This window comes from Rattus rattus, chromosome 6 (assembly GCF_011064425.1).
Source record: "Rattus rattus isolate New Zealand chromosome 6, Rrattus_CSIRO_v1, whole genome shotgun sequence".
NCBI lineage: Eukaryota > Metazoa > Chordata > Mammalia > Rodentia > Muridae > Rattus > Rattus rattus.
Genome location: NC_046159.1, coordinates 147233670 through 147250902, shown reverse-complemented (window position 1 = coordinate 147250902; position 17233 = coordinate 147233670). Strand labels below are relative to the sequence as shown.

Sequence of the window (17233 nt, the reverse complement as noted above, 5' to 3'; positions counted from 1 at the left end):
ATCTGGTCCATTACCACAGGAATCTCTTACTGTCTCGATGGCAATAGTAGCACCCAAGAAGTGACCTAAGGCAGTAGAAGCATCGGTAAAATGTTTAAGATTTAAGACCTAAATCAAGATAGTTTTCTAAGAAGGATGAGAGCTCTTTAGGGCAGACTTTGAAATCTCTGCCGTTTTATGACCTGTAAGAAAAGCCGGGATAGGATGTTTTGCACTAATTTCTTCCTTTGTAACTTGCTGAGTAATTTCATCCTGGCATAGCACAATAGCCATGACAATAGTCATTTTAAGATAGAAATGTACTGCCTCATTCCCTGGGAGGAGAAGGGAAGGAAATGAGTGCTAGATAGGGATGGAAGATGCAGGAGGAGACAGAGAGAAAAAGATGGAGCTCAGAACTGCAAGACGTTTTACCATAGGAACAAATTTGTTCTGAGATACATCTTGGGAATAGGATTTTTAACACCCTCTAGGTGACAGCACTTGGTAGCCGTGTTTGGTAATCACTGTTCTACAGTGACAGTTCAAATGTACCTGTCATTTTAAAACTTTAGAATTACAGGATTACAGTCTGATTTTCTCCCAAGTCAAAGTCTTATATTCTTACAGTGATCAGCAAAGAACCAATGAGAATTAAGAGCACAGAAAAGAAAGCTGACACTCGTGGCCACAGAATTTGTTATCAAACATGAAGGCGATATATCAATCCATCTTGATAAATTCATTTTGGGTGCCTGATATTCAAAATAAGTTTCCTCAGTCTGAAGCAGGCTGAGGAGTGGAGTTGTGAGTTTGTGCAACATTTTGTATTAAAATGAGCAGCTAGGGGCTTGTCTTTTAGCCAAGTGGTAGAGAGCTTGCCTAGCAAGGACCAGGTCCTGTATCAGATCCTCAGCTCCGATGAAGGAAAAAGAAAAAACAACAGTCCAATGAACAGATGTTCTTTTTGATTCAATCCTTAAATATGCCTGTTATAGGAGGAGGTGGAAGGAAGACTAAGGTTTTAAAAAAGATAAACGAAAATATAGTCACTCAAAATTGTGGCTATCACCACTGGAGGTGGTTGGTAAGATCTTAAATTATTGGCATTTAGAGTCAAATTTGCAGCCAGGAATCCACCTTGTCAAGGATAAATCATGCAGCCATAATGACTACAGAGTAGTTACAAGCACTGTTAGAAATTTGGAGGTAAATCAAAACAAAGCCCAATAAGGGCCCTTTGGCTCTAACTTTTGGAGACCTTGAGCTAAGCAATAGCTTTATCTTTGGTGTTCTACCTTATGCATTGCTATTTCTGTCTACAACAGAGATACAACTACAGAAATGATGAATGCTTGCAGGGGTTTGAAGCTAAAATTCTAAATTCATTTAAGATGTGTATTTTTCATTAATCACCTGCTCTACATGGTCTCCGTGCCTCTTTTATGGTACACACTAGGCTTTGGCTGGTGTAATAGGTGGTTATATCATTGATTCATTTTGTTTACTCTAAGAAGAGGCCCCCCGAAGGACGGGACATGTGCTGTGTTGCTTCTTTGTATAGACAGATGCAAATATAACATTGGGCAGGGTAGGTTCTAAAATACCTGCAAAACTAAATGCAGTTCATCTGGTCTTCCTTTTAAGCAATTACTAGACTGTGTCCACACATAAAGCAGCTAGGAGGATGAGTGGTACAGAAAAGAATAAAATAGGACATGCAGTCCCTCATGAAAGAGGTCAACTTTTGTTCTCAGACTGATTTTTAAGTTTCTGACAATCCACTTTAATTGTATTTTCCAGCTTCCAATTCGAGGTGAGTGAGATCCGCATGGCTGTGCCTAGACACTAATACATACCTTGGAAATGTCTGTGCAATGAACTTCAGCCAGTTACCTTCAGATGTTAAAACTCTAATATCCCTCTTTTTTCCTTATATCCTTTTCCCCACCTCAGAAGCAGTATTAGAAAGTGTTTTAAATTCTGTCTTGGTTGCATATATTGACTGTGAAATTTGGAAACCAGTCATGTTAGAGGAAATTTTACTGAAATGCCACTTGGCACTGATTTTGATTTCCAAATGTGACTAAATAGCACATCTTCACACAAAGAGAGCTTCCTCTAACTCCATTCCTGCTAAAAGAATGAAGTCTGGGATTTTTGTGGTCCCAAAAATAATATTATGGTCAGCATGACCATCTTTTTCTCCTGTCATGTAACACTCAGAAACACATAAACAAAAGGCTGCGGTAAAGCCAGCAACTCATCATTACACAAGTAAGTATACATTACAGTTAAATTTTTACAACGTTTGTAGGCATGTGTGTGCATGTATGTATATGCATTTGCCCATGTATATGAGTACACATGTATATCCAATTGTACCTGTCCATATATGTATGTGTTTGTGTAGGCCAGAGGTTGATGTGAACTGTTGTCCTACATCACATTCCTCCTTATGAAATGACGTGGGTCTCCAGCAGAATAGGTTGTCTAGTCTGTCTAGCTAGGGGTGGGCATCCCCTGTCTTTGTCTCCTGAATGCTGGTATTGCAAACTTCTACCTACCCATCCTTCCCGTGGATGTTAGGGGTCTAAGTTCATTCCTGATGCTCACACAGTAAGCTCTCGCCCTACGATGCCATCTTCTCAAGCTGACATTGTAGATGGATAGCATGATGACTGACATACTTATAGATAATGAATTCATACATAAAATATTAAACACATGTTAGAATACTGGAGGGTGGATATAAGAAAAAGGAAACAAACATGGATTATGACAAAGTTTCTAGGAAGCAAACTTGAAAATAAACAGATGTAAAGAAGACACAGACTTATGAACGTAATCAGATTAAACATTTACTTTAGAGTCTATTCCAGATGTTTCAATACCCTGCAGCTAATCCACGTGTACCACTTTTATGTATCCAAATAGAGCCACCAAGTGCAACTTTATTCTATAATAGACAAGCCCTGACACTGCTGCTGTCAAAATGATTAAATGAATAACAAGGGATATAAAAATGGCATAAACAATTATTCTTTATCCTGTTTAATATATCAAAAATGTAAAGTATAGCTATTCCGTGGGCATTCGCAGACTGCCTTGAAAACGGTTCTGTATAATTAGATTTTCACACAGAGGCCTTGCAACTCTAGCTGCAGCGGGTTTGCTGGACTAATGGAAATTGGAATTGAGGCAATTATGTAGAACAGTGGCAGGAAGCATGGCTTTCAGGAGAATCAGCTTAAAGAAGAAAAGCCCAGTGGCATGTGCATTAATGCTGTCAAAAGTCTAGGCAAGATTGGCTCTCTGTGCTAGCTAAGCCCTTGCCTGACTCTGGAAAGTAATTTTCTGAAGCCATGCCAAGCTCTTTGCTTGAAAATAACATCTTAATTGGTTTCTCCCAATAAAATTCAAAATGCTCTTTTGGTGATGATAATACACTCATTGTTTTATTCCAGTTCAACATTCTGGTCTCCTGAAATGTTCCCAGTATTATCGTTCAGGGAAAGGGAAAGGAGCTCATATGCTTACGTTTATAGAGCGGCAATCTGGCTAGAAGGATCAACAAAATTGGAAGCTCTTGAGGCCAGAGAGACCGGTTCTATAAAGAATGGTTATTTTCAAACTCACATTCATGTAAAATGGCAATGAGACTCCAATTTCTTACCATTCTTATTCTACAACTTTTAGACACAGATACATAATGATGGTGTTCAGAGAATGATGACATATCTGGTTGCCCAATGACACAAATTAAATCTTCCAATAATTCTTTTCAAATTAAAGAATAATTTACATCATTTTCCTCCCTTGGGCTTACTGTAATTAGTGTTTTGGTTGTCAGCATTTAGTCTGCTACTTAGTTCCAACAGAGTATTATTTCTCTATAAAGATTTTATACAGCATATATTTGCATGTGATAGATGGGGGAGAGAGAGAGAAAGACAGAGAGACAGAGACACACGTGTCACTGGGAGAGCACTGAGTGTGGAGGTCAAATGATACCTTGTGGGAGTCACCTCTCTCCTTCCATCATGTAGGTTCAAAGGAATGAGTGTCACACTTGACAGCAAGGGTCTTTACCTGGTAAGCCATCTCAGACATCAACAGTCTGTTCCTGGGTGTTAACGTGGTTTTCCCCCAGACTATTCATCTAAACCATGTCATTTATGTAAAGAACAGATCCATTCTCCAAGATCCATTCTTTTTTTTAGACATTAAAGATTTGATCTTAAAAATAAGATGTTTTATGAAATAATCTGGCAGAAGCCTTGTTAGCAGGGTTAATCTGATGTAGGGCAACAGGCTGTTAAAAGTACCCTGATTCCTGGTCGAGACAGGTCGAATCACTGGGAACCTAAAGGGGATGGCAGGCACATTCCCAGTCTCCCAGGAGATCAGGGTCTTCTCACCCCTCACAGACCCCGTAAGGTTTGAGACAGATCAGTCACAAGGGCAACGCCCCCAAACCCCTCCTCCACAGGGTCACATAGGCTCAAGACAGATCAGTCACAGTAACAGGACCACATCCCTGAATATGTAGATGAGGTCTTCCCAAGGTCGCAGGCCAAACCAATAGGAAGTACCTGCTGTCAGACACTGACCCCTCCAAAAACTGTATTTAAGAATCGTGTTCAGGATTAAAAGTGTGCAGGAATTATTTCATCGTCTGAGAACTTCTGTCATAAGAGCTGTAACACAGCCACTTGGGGAAGAGATTTGCTTTCCTGAAATCCCTGCCAGAAGCTCTCAAACACATGCTGTCTACTCAGCCCAGCCTGAGCAACTTAAGTGGAAGTGGGGGGGGGGGAAGAGCAGAACCAGCAGCTGAGGTGATGGAAGCCATTACCTCCCTGCCTGAGTTCTCTTCCCCCTCACCCAAACCTGAGCACCTAGCTGGGTCAGAGGTCTCTGTGAAAAGCCCCTGCTCCAGAGCCCCACAACCTGACACTGAGTCAAACTTTATTTAGATAGATCAACATTTTCCAGTTCCTCTTAGATAATAGATATTGTCTTCTGTAAAATCATATGCCTTTAATACCTTTGATCTCTTTCTACCAGGAAGACCTCAGGACAAATACTGAAATGACTAATGAGGAAGTCATTTTTGTACTTTTATTATCAAGCACTTCAAACTGCTAGACCATAATATTTAGCATTTTACAGGCATCACTTCAAATCAGTACAGAAGACGATTTTAATACATAGGAAGAATCATCTACAAACTAGTAATGGGAAACCTGAATTCTAATGCGTGGAGCACATGAAACTAACTTGATTGCAAGAGCACCGACATGTAAAAGACAAGAGAAGCATTCTAATTCATTTCCACGAATTACGGGAATATAAATATAAATAATGAGCATGTATAAGGTTGCAGCCTACATGACATTACACAGAATGGATTGTACTTGCACTTAAGAATTTAAAGTTATACATGTGTATGAGTGATTGGGGGTGTCACAATAATTAATAAAATAATTAATAAAATAATTAATAAAAAAGAGGCAATGAATGTGAAAAAGAGCGAGGAGAGGGATATAGGAGAGACTTGGAGGGGAGGAAATGGAAAAATGATGCAATTATATTACTATCTCAAAAACCAAATAATTTTTTTAAAGACCTTTGATTTAAAGGAATGATTATTCTCTTTTTTAAAAAGTAATGAATATGATAGTTGAATTGTCTCAGTTTCTGAGCCTTCTTTAGGAGAAATATATTTGCTACATAAAACCCTTTGCAATCCGTTACCGGCTGGCTGTATGGGTACATAGGTCAGTTGTGGAACACTTGTCCACCCAGCTGAGACCCTGGATTTGATTTTGGTACTCTAAATAAATTGATTAGATAAGTATGATAAAAATCTGTTGTGTTGCTGCCTTAAAAATTATAAAAATCAAGATCTAATTAGAAGTTTAAGGTGATTAAAGCTAATTAAAAGCTTAAGGTACGTTGCAGCTAAGTGTTGTGAACGTTTTAGAGAAAATACCGTGAGTTAGGTTTGTTAATGCCGATATTCATGGCCTGATATTCCTATGGGTTTAGTGCTTTCATTTGTAGCGTCTCTGACTTGACACATGTTCTGCTGATGACTAATCTTCTTCTTATGCTTGCCTACCCTCTAGTGCTCTCAGAGCTACCATGAAGCTTGGAAGGTGAACAATGACTCAGTCTCTTAGGGCCTCTGTGCTGAGAAATTCTGTAACAGACGAGATAACACGGAATCTTCAAAAGGGAGGATGCACTCTGCAGACTTAATGTGTTAACCTTGAGTTCTCCAAGGCTGTAAATTCCTACTGGATAAGAAGGGAGGCTTTAAATGATGGCTGAGGAGAACCACCCCTTGGACGAGAAGGGAGGACTTGCCATTTTTATAGCTCAGCACATTGCTCCCTGACCTAAAATAGCATAGCTAAGCCCTGGGCTCTGCCTGTGCTGGACCTTTCTTGCCAGCTGGTCCTCTGTGCTAGCAACAGTCTCACCTTTCTCTTCTTCACTTTGTAATGTTTTCTCTTTGACAATTGAAGCAACCCTAATCCCAATACAAAGACACAGAAAGCAAAGGAGTGTTGGGATCCTCTCGATGAGGTGAACCATCCTCTCCCAATGCTTTTGTGTATCAGTTTTGTTCCTAGATATGGAATGAAAAACAGAAGGATAGTGTCCTTAGGGTTCCTCAAACAAAGCATGTTGAGGAAATGGAAAGACTGAGTGAGTTCTGCTGCTATGCCCAGGCAACGCTGCAGGGCTGTGAAGAAGGACATGTGAATCGCCATTTCTTTCTTTTTTTTTTTTTTCCTTTTTCAGAGCTGGGGACTGAACCCAGGGCCTTGTGCTTGCTAGGCAAGTGCTCTACCACTGAGCTAAATCCCCAACCGTGAATCGCCATTTCTTTAAGAGTAAGCATAGGGGGGGTTGGGGATTTGGCTCAGTGGTAGAGCGCTTACCTAGGAAGCGCAAGGTCCTGGGTTCGGTCCCCAGCCCCGAAAAAAAAAAAAAAAAAAAAAAAAAAAAAAAAAAAGAAGCATAGGGCACGTGACCTTATGGAATGTACCTAGAGCACTGTGCAAGACAAATGAGGAGAGTAAAAGACATGTTTTTCCATAGAGCACTTTCACCTGAGCTCTGCCTCCTCTCCCAGTCATAACAGTTCCATCAGCAGCAGCCAACAAGCAGCTATGTTCTGGGGAAGAATTCTCAGCTTCCTCACGGTGGTTTGCCATTCCAAGGGACAGCAAAACACTTTTGCTCTCTTTTTCTCTGGCTTCCATTTTACTTTTAAATCCTGCCCCCCTTTTTGACCTACAGGAATAATTGTACATATTTACAGGTTACACCCATATGATAGGTGATAATTCAGTGCTCGTGTATGCTTAGTCTATGCGATGATGAGAAATGTCTCCATGTCTTCAAGTAGCAATTAGTTCTAGATATACTGGTCATTTTTGAGTTTAGGGTCATTGGATTTGGTCCTACAAATTAAACTCGGAGCCTTGGGCGCCTGCTTTTCACCGAACTATACCATTGGCCCATCAGGTCTTTGTATTGGAATACGTCAAATCTAGTTCTTTATGAATTACATAGGTTATTGTCATCTACAGCTACCCTCAGTTCTGTATAGAGCACTGGGGCAGTTTGATTTCCCTGCAGATTGTGGCTCTTCCTATCCAGACGTCCCCAGTCCCACTCCCACCCCTTGGACTCCACAGTTGACTGTGCTATTCTCTGATGTAATGTGAGAGAGCGAGTTTTATGAAATGCCATCTGCATTAACTTCGATTTTAATAGGTCCTGGAATGAATTCTACAAGTGTTTGTAGAAATGGTTCCAGCTCTCCACAGCTCTCCAGTCTGACATGATGGCTTCTATTTTAACCTGTTCCCTTTGTATCCCTAGGATATCAAGCCGCACACTTAATTTTCTGATCTGTATTTCAAGGTTAGAAATACTGCTTAACGTGCAGTGTTGTTAGAGTTACATGAAGTACCACAAACTATTTGGAATATTTTCTGCAGTAGAGACTATGTTAATGATATTACTATAAAATGAATATAAATTACTAAACATTTTTATAAACATAGAAGACAAAAAAATTACAACTAGGAAGAAGAGAAAAAGACAAAATTCTACCTCTCTGGTCTGAGACATTCCCTCTGCATCCCTTCGAGACATTGTATACTTTTATACTGGCATAATATCAGAACCTCACATTTTGCTATCAGAACAAAATTTAATAGAACCTGAGGAACATTGCCAAGAATAAAAATAACATTTTAAAGAGTAATATACACATTTTCAAATTCATTCTAAGTATCTCGAAGAATACATAAGTGGCACATCATAGAAATTACTTCTCTTCTAATATTTTCCAAGTCATTCTTTGCAATACCTGAACCAAAATTTCTCCTCTTCAGTTCAAGCTGATGAATGAGATTTGGCGCTCTGTGACCTTGCCAGACTCCTATAGGTGTACAGGAAAAGCTGTGTTTCCTGTTTTCCTCTCTCATGTTTTAATTTCAACTTTAATTTCAATTTTCAACTTGCTGTTTTACATTAAATACAGGTGTTACCCTGCTCAGGGTTCTGTTTTGGTAACATCTGACCCACATTTGCATTTATGAATTACATTGTCACAAAAGAAAGAGTTAAGTGCTTTTTATTTATCTTGGGCCCCTTGTTGAGTTTGGGTTCATTAAAAAAAATGCAGGTGAGCAAGATCTTTAAATGGCACCTAACTTAGACCACTGGAAGGAAATTACAATGGCACCAAAGTACCCTGCTTTCCTGAGAACTAAAAATTTATCTTTATCACATCCACAATGAGCATTCTCCAAATGAATGGAGACATCCCTTTTTTTTTCTTTAATCTCTTGGGGCAACCACAAGACAGTCTGTTTTCAGCAACTGTGCCTGCTAATGTCAATGTTAGCAGAGTTCATGAAAAACCAATTCATTATTTTCAGGTTATTATCCAATAACAATTCCTGAGTTTTGCATGTGGCTCACTAATTCTCCGGGGTCCTTTCATGTGTTGCTTAATTAACTTAGGTGCTTGTCAAACGAGGCAGATAGTATAAGATAAAAGAGGTTTTGTCTTTTTTAATCTGAAATGAATTTCTCTCATTTGCATACTATCTATGGCCTGAGGATTTTCACAGCTTATTACTGAATAGTCAGCAGAGAAAAAAGGCAAAAAAAAAAAAAAAAAAAAAAAAGACAAAGTGAAGGGTAAATCAAGGGGCCAAGGCAAGGTTTGTCCCTACCCTTGATGCTCCTGTTTCCAAACATTGAACTTGCCTTCAATCACCTCTGTGCACTGAAGCCAGTATCACTCATATCTAGTGGTGAAACTTATGCTTAAACTAGAAGATTGGTCAGTGTTAGCAAGGAAAAATATCTCAAACAGGAAATCCTCAGGGAGTTTCAATCCTGAGGTCCACTGAACATAATCGGTAGCTAATGGTTAAAAAGCAATCTTCCAGTAGGATATCTCTGCTATTCTAGCGAGCCAAGGCCAACGATGAGTTGGAGATTCATATAATCAACTTCTCTACCAATCCTTTTTTTCATGAGTACCTTGATAGTTATGAATTTTAAGCCACAGGAAAATGTGAAGAAAGAGCTAAATTTTACCTATTGAATGAGATGATTGTCACACTGAGTGACTTCCATAGCTTATTTAGACCACCTCGGTCTTACACTATTTTGTTTAAGATACTATTTTCTTGACATAAAAATACAGTCAACAAAAGTGACGCCTAGGCACTTACTATTATATTTTAGCACTTGATAATTTACAGGAGACAAGACCTCCATATAAGTAAATTATTTAGTTTTCTTTCATAAATTTTTCAATACAGCATCACCATGTAGTCCTGGTTGGCCTAGAACTCATTCTATAAATCAGGCTGGCTGGGATTTCCAAGGGCTACAAGCTTCTCTCTCGAGAGTGCTAAGAATAAAGGAATGGGTCATCACCCAGAGCACAACGATATCTTTAGTAGCAGATTGTCCCTAATGAGCCACCATAATAATCTCAGCCGTCATTCATTAGTAAAACATAGCTACTTAAGTGTGTTATTTTGATAACAGTAGAACATTTCCCAAGCTGGAGAGATGCTTAGTGGTTAAGAGCACTGACTGCTCTTCCAGAGGTCCTGAGTTCAAATCCCAGCAACCACATGGCAGTTCACAACCATCTGTAATGTGAGATCTGATGCCCTCTTCTGGTGTGTGTCTGAAGACAGCTACAGTGTACTTATATATAATAAATAAATAAATCTTAAAATATTTCCCATAAACTCAGATAAAATTCCTTATTCTAAATACTATACCACAGTGAAAAGCTGCTGCTGGACATATATATATATGTGTGTGTGTGTGTGTGTGTGTGTGTGTGTGTGTGTGTGTGTGTGTGTGTGTAAATTTAATCATTTTTCATGGACAATTTTTATATATATAACTTATATCACCATGATGTCGGGGAGAAGAAACAATCCCACATTCTCATTTTCCTGATGCTTCCTGTCACTTTGAACCATTGCAGAGCACCCCAATTAATACACTAGGTCATGACACTCAGAACAGTAAACCAAAGATATTGCTTTCTCACCAGTTCAAGATCATCACAATAAAGAAGAATTTTTTAATAAAAATCTTAAAAAGAGTAAATACTTTGGAGGCAATGAGTATATAAAAGTCTATAAATATTTCTCGAGATGCTTGCATGTATGGAATTCAATCAAGCTCTTAGATGCAAGAATATTTTATACTTTTCCATTAGTGAAAAATTACAGGGTCAAAGGTCTATTTTGGAAATAAATGGAACAATTAGGAAGAATTTTGGGGATTAACTAAAAAAGGCTCTTATGAAAGCTCGATATTTGGAACTTAAAGACTTCTTAGGGTACCAGATAGAAGATCAGGCTTGGTAGTCTTTTAAAATATTGATCAATAAATATGCATCACAGGATGAACGTAGAGGCATCTGTGGAAAGTAGTTGAATTGTCTGTGCCACTTATATGCTACTAGAGTAACAGATCAGTGGGGATCTTTTGCATTCTGTCTGGGATCTATTGCTGGTTTAAGATAGCCAAATTCCTTTCAAGATGGCTGTAATTTAAGGAGGTTATTATAGCTAAGATAGTATAGAATAGATAGATATCAAAACTTATTTTAGTTCAAGACTCATTAAGGTACTGTGAATTCCAGTTTCTGCAGTGGTGGTTAGGGGTCACCACAACATGTGGAACTGTATTAAAGGGTGGCAGAATTAGGAAGATTAGAACCACTGTTACAGAGCAAATAGAAAAGAGGCTATCAGAGCACAAATGAAGACCACATTTTAAAATTAGGGGTACTTACAAATGCTAATTTTCACACAAGCACTCCAGTATTAAAATAAATATACATCATACACCATACTTAAAAGCATAATTCATTTAATTATTAGAATACTCATAAAGTATGCACTACCTTATAGATGATAACATCTGGGTTAGGAGATTAAACCAATATGCCACACCTAGAAAGTATCAGGCAGGCAAAATATATGGATTGTGAAGAACGTTTACAACTATTGTCCAGGCTCTTTACGTGAAATATTCTTGAAAATGCTGTCAGATATTATTAAGACTTCCTCAAAAAAAAAAACTGAACCTTATAATCCACAACTAAGCTTAAATTTTATTTCAAGGTATCAAGAATAATAAGGAGACCATTTGGCGAACTGATGTTCTGAAAAAGAATCAGAGCTACGGATCAAGAATGTAAGCTTTGATATTCCTTATTTCAGTTAAGTCTAGTTCTCATTATGCCTTTAGTCATATATCCATAGACGTATATTCCTGTACATATATATGATATGTTATATAACTATACATATATATGCCTATTAATATATGTCCTAATATTTTCACATTATTAAAAGATTGAATGTGTAATGAATATACCTCAATTAATAATAAATCCATTATTATATTTTTATTCTATACAAAGGAAATGTCTCATACATCAAAAATGTGTGTGATACGTTTTCTAGTACTAATCAGAAGCGTTTCATAATGCAAACGTATTTAATAGTTGAAAGTACAGTATGTCAGTATAAATATGTCAATACAAAAATGGAAACAAAAGGGGGAACAAAAATACTCATAGGAGGAGATATGGAGACAAAGTTTGGAGCAGAGACTGAAGGAATGGCCATTCAGAGCCTGTTCCACCTGGGGATCCAGCCCATATATACACAGCCACCAAACCCAGACAATACTGCTGATGCCAAGAAGTGCATGCTGAGAGGAGCCTGATATAACTGTCTCCTGAGAGGCCTTGCCAGAGCATGAAAATACAGAGGAGAATGCTAGCAGCAAACCACTGAACTGAGAACAGGGTCCCCATTGGAGGAATTAGAGAAAGGATTGAAGGAGCTGAAGGGGTTTGCAAGCCCATAAGAACAACAATACCAATCAACCAGAGCTCCCAGGGACTAAACCACTACCCAAAGAGTACACATGGACAGACCCGTGGCTCCAGCTGCATATGTAGCAGAGGATGGTCTTGTCAGGCACCAATGGTAGAAGCCCTTTGTACTACCAAGGCTGGATCCAGCAGCATAGGGGAATGTCAGAGCGGGGAGGTGGGAAGTGGTGGGTGGTTGGAGAGGAGGAAACAACCCTATAGAAGAAGGGGGAGGGGAATGGGGAGGGGATTTATGAATGGGAAACCAGGAAAAGGAATAGTATTTGAAATGTAAAAAAATAAATAAATAAAAAATAAAAATCCAATAAAAATGGAAACAAAAGACATGAAACAAAACCCAACCGAATATGAAGGAGAAACACACAAATACATAGTTCACAAGACCACCTGCTTCTGCTAGCAATTGAAAAAGAAAATGGGAAGAAAATAAATATTTAAGAAATTATTAACTATATAGATCTACTTGTGTTTCCTCATATACTTTGTGCAATAAAAGCACAATATTCGATATTTTCAATATAGACCAAATTCTGTTATAAAATGTTTAAATAAATTTTACATAATTGTGACCATATGATATGTACTTCTTCAGGAAGTTAAACTAGAAATCTTTAAAAAATATTTTTAAATCCAAATATTGATGAATCACCAATATTGAGGTAAAATGAAGACATAGCTAAGTAAATAAAATTGACTGAATAAATGCGCTTTAACAAAATTTGTGATAGACATTTGAGAAAAATGTATAGCATGAATAAATATACCAGGTGAGTTTCCATGCAAGGAATTTCCCAGCAGAAAAGCACATTGAACAACAGAAAAAAATAGTTCATAGTAAATTGTAGTGGATAAATTAATGATTATTTAACAGAAAAAAACTAGGAAAAATGTAAAAGTTCTGTATATCTAAAGAGATTGCTAAATTCTGCTTAGTAATCAACTAAGATACAATGAGTGAACATGGTACTGATCTCGGGAATGGATTAGAGAGTATTACTACAGACTCTAAGGCTGAGGAAAGATAAAAATGAAATATGAGAACTTTTATTTTTATGAATATATTCATTTTAAAGAGAAGTAATATTGAAACTACCATGATAATTGGACTTTATATAAATTCAATATGGATAACATTATCTGAAGTACAGAAACATTTTCTTAAATATTTACAGATAGCCGATTCATTTTATGAAGTCACAGAGCACTAATTCCCTGAAATAATTTATTCTAGAATACCTGTGGGGAGAAGATGGAACTTTTCCCAAGGCTTTGCCTAGTATACTAGTCTTCCTCCTTCAACACAGGTAGCCATCTCTTCCCATACGATCCCTACAGATTCTAATGTTTTCAATGTGGACAAAAAAGAATCAACACAAATAAGGCAATGAAATATGGATCTGTGGGTCTATTGGGTTTTAAGACAATAAATAATCAGTCCAAACAGCACTGGCAGAACATTACTATTTGTTTCAAAGATATTCAGAATAAAATAAGAATTGTGAAACTTACAAAGCATCTCCATTTTACAATATGAAAGATTCAGCTAGCAGGAATGTAATTAATATTATCTGACATACATTCCAGGTAGTACTGATAGCCATCTCCTTGACCTGCACTAGATCAACACGGAAAGCCAACCTGTAAATCACAGTTCCCCATGTTATCACTCCATCAGTCCACTGCAGAAAGGATGGAATGTGGATGCTGAAGGTAGCTCTTTTTCACACACCTTTACATTGACAGCAGTGTTTACTTGGACTTCAAGCAAGACAAGTCTGAACAGTTTTTAATAATGTTTTACACAAGAAGAGACAGACAGGAGACCCAGGTTCAAGGAGGGAGAAGATTACAAGACAAAAGAAAGAGCAGTCAAGATACTAAAGTGGGCTTGTGGATAGAAGAGAGGTGAAACAAGTAACCTCTGTCTGATGCAAAAAGAGTTGCCTCAAATGCCTTCAAAGTCCAGGTTTTAGGTTCAAAAATAGTGCCACAGATTTGAGGTATAATATAAGATCCAGATCTGTGTTTAAATAAATATGCAGTCATATTCCCCACAACCCTGTATATAAAATGTATACCTTGAAGCTAAGAATGAACTCTTAAAGTTGCTGTTTGTATACTGAGGCTAAAATTAAAACGTTCATAATGCTGCATTAGAAGAAGTCAGAAGTTTAAGACTAGACTGCTCTCCACGATGGGTTACAAGCCCACATAAGCTACGGTGTTAAACAATGTCTCCAAAAATACCTGAATATAAAGATTTTTGGAGGAAAATTCATAACCTGTTTTGCATTATTTTAAAATACTAAAGTTACTATAAAGTAATGGAACTCTTAGATAATAGGAAATTTATCCATGATAATTAAGTAAATGATAAACCGTCTTAAGACTATGTTCTTGAACTAAACATTGAAACTTCTACATTTTTCAAGAAATTTTTTCATAACATATTAATATTTACTACTTTAGTATAGAAATGTTTGAAGTTATTACCTCAAAAATTAAAAATTTAATTTAGATTATTCTTGTGGGCATATTGTTTAATTCGGTGTTGGAGTTAGAGAGATGCCACGTGACATTCTGTTTGTTGAATCCTAGTAATCTTGAGGTGAGCAAATGTGAGGAACTATTTATTGATAGGTTGATTAGTTTAACATGCCATAGTCTACCATATTAGGGCCTATTCTTAGGGGATCTGTTTCCATTTAAATCTATTTAAGCACTAGCCATACAATAATAGGAAGTCTATAATAACCTCCGCTCTCTATGGCCCAGGAACCACTCTCCTATAGGATATTGACAGTTTGTTCTAAAAGACAAAACTTCTTCTGGAAAACATAAATTGTTCCTATTTGTTTGAAAACAGATTTGCTGAAGTGTCCTAAATGACTAATCACCTGTGGCATACATTTACACAGAATGTTTGGATTAGTGTTGATGCCGTAGAAGGGACAAGCCTTAGTTATCTGGTCTACCTGACAGTGTAATCTTCCACAGTAAGGAAAAATATAGGTAATTATACTTTTCCTTGAGGTTCTCTCTCTCTCTCTCTCTCCCCCTCACTCTCTCCCTCTCTCTTCCTTCCTGTCTTCCTTTCCTCTTTCCTTCCTTTCTTTTTAATTCTGCATTGATAATCTCAACTTTAGAGACAAAGCACAAGCAACTGTAAAAAGCTTTTGTAATTCAAGAAAAGTAGAAGGATTTCAAAGCAGTCATTATTGTCCCTGTCCTTTCCATCTAAACAGCATGACTATGGTTTTGAGGGGAAAGTGTCAGGCACAAAGGTTAAGGGTGCAATTAGAAGTTCACACTCAGTAGGCTCTAAATATGGTTTCTCCAGTGCTCATGATGACCTTGGGGGAGCACTTAACTTAAAAAGAAAGGGAAAAAAGGTCTGGTGTCCATCAGTGTGCTTTCTGCACACTCATCAAAGGCAACTAAGCACATGCAATGACAGAGTTCATGTAAAAAAAAAAATGGAAACATAAACACAAGTGGTCCTGAAGACAAGATGATGTTTCTCACCTAGTTCATATTTCATCTGTCCAGTCAGTAAGAGTTATATGTCTAACCCAACCACCCATCCAGAATGGATATGTGAACGGCATACATTAACCACATATACACATTTGGTAACCACCATATGGCTTTTTATATAAATCAGTACTTGAAATTACTGCTTTTCTAAGCTTAAGAAAACAACGTTTTATACAACAATAATCAATGTAGTGTCCCAAATATTTTATGCAATTTTCACCTCACTAGAAAAATAATACCAACCATGAGAAATACTTTTGGAATAGGAAGAAAAACAACAGACTTTAGAACGACTCCAGTTTTGAAGCAAATGCTTGGAACTTCCTGGAGTTATTACAGTGATAAACCCAGGAAGCCCTTTCTAATCATGAAGTTTAGTGAGGAGGGGCTGCATTCCATCACAGCCAGATGGCATAAAAGATGCTGCCCTTTGAGCTCTTTCTTATCTCTCTATTATACATTTAATCCAGATGAAACTTAAGGAGGAACAAGGTAGCAAATTCTCCAGGTATTTTCACAAACACTCCTTCCATTGCAAACATTTACCAAGGATAAATGTCCACGGCACTTAAAGAGTAGCCTGGTAATATTTTCAAAACTAAATAATGAGATTGTAGTCTCTTCAATATGTTAAACTTTCATCTGAATAATAAGAAAGAAAAAAAGCAAGACCTAAATAACATTTTTCATAAGTTTTATCAGATTTCTTACCATCGAATGTTAAATACACTCTTGCTTGGGGCTGGGATGATCCTTGGACGCAAATGGAACAAATAAATACTCCAACCAACACACAAATCTCCCGTAATGCCATTTCTTCTGATTTGGACATTAATATCCAAGGGAAAATACCTTTAAAGGAAAGATAAGAGATTTGTGGAATATCCTGTAACATTGTGGCAAACCAGAGATAACAGTTTTGAGAAGTGCAGCTTAAGGTCTGCAGTCATCAAGCAGTAGGAGGTGCTCTGACTTTACTTCTCAAGTGGAAATATTTGGATTTATTTGTGTCTGGAAGTCTTTGCAACAGACAACTGTTTTATCTTTCCACAAAAACGATGCTGACATCAAAGCAGAACAAAGCATCAGTGAAAAAACTTAATTGATTTCCCCCAAAGAATCCCAATACCTCATCTCTCTGAAACGCATTCCATCAGACTGATAGACTATTGAAGAATGAAAACGCTCTCCTTAATAAATACAGTGGACTCCACAATCCTGTTCACAGGT

General features: G+C 37.5%; 1 protein-coding gene across 1 annotated transcript in view; it reads right to left on the bottom strand.

Annotated features, from left to right (window-relative positions):
- Sema3c (semaphorin 3C) overlaps positions 1–16851 on the bottom strand; it is a 160178-nt gene extending 143327 nt beyond the window's left edge. The window contains exon 1 of the mRNA XM_032907057.1: positions 16715–16851. Within this exon, the coding sequence (XP_032762948.1) occupies positions 16715–16835 (121 nt within the window). The 5' untranslated portion in view covers positions 16836–16851. The remainder of the gene's footprint in view (positions 1–16714) is intronic.
- Positions 16852–17233: the final 382 nt, after the last annotated feature.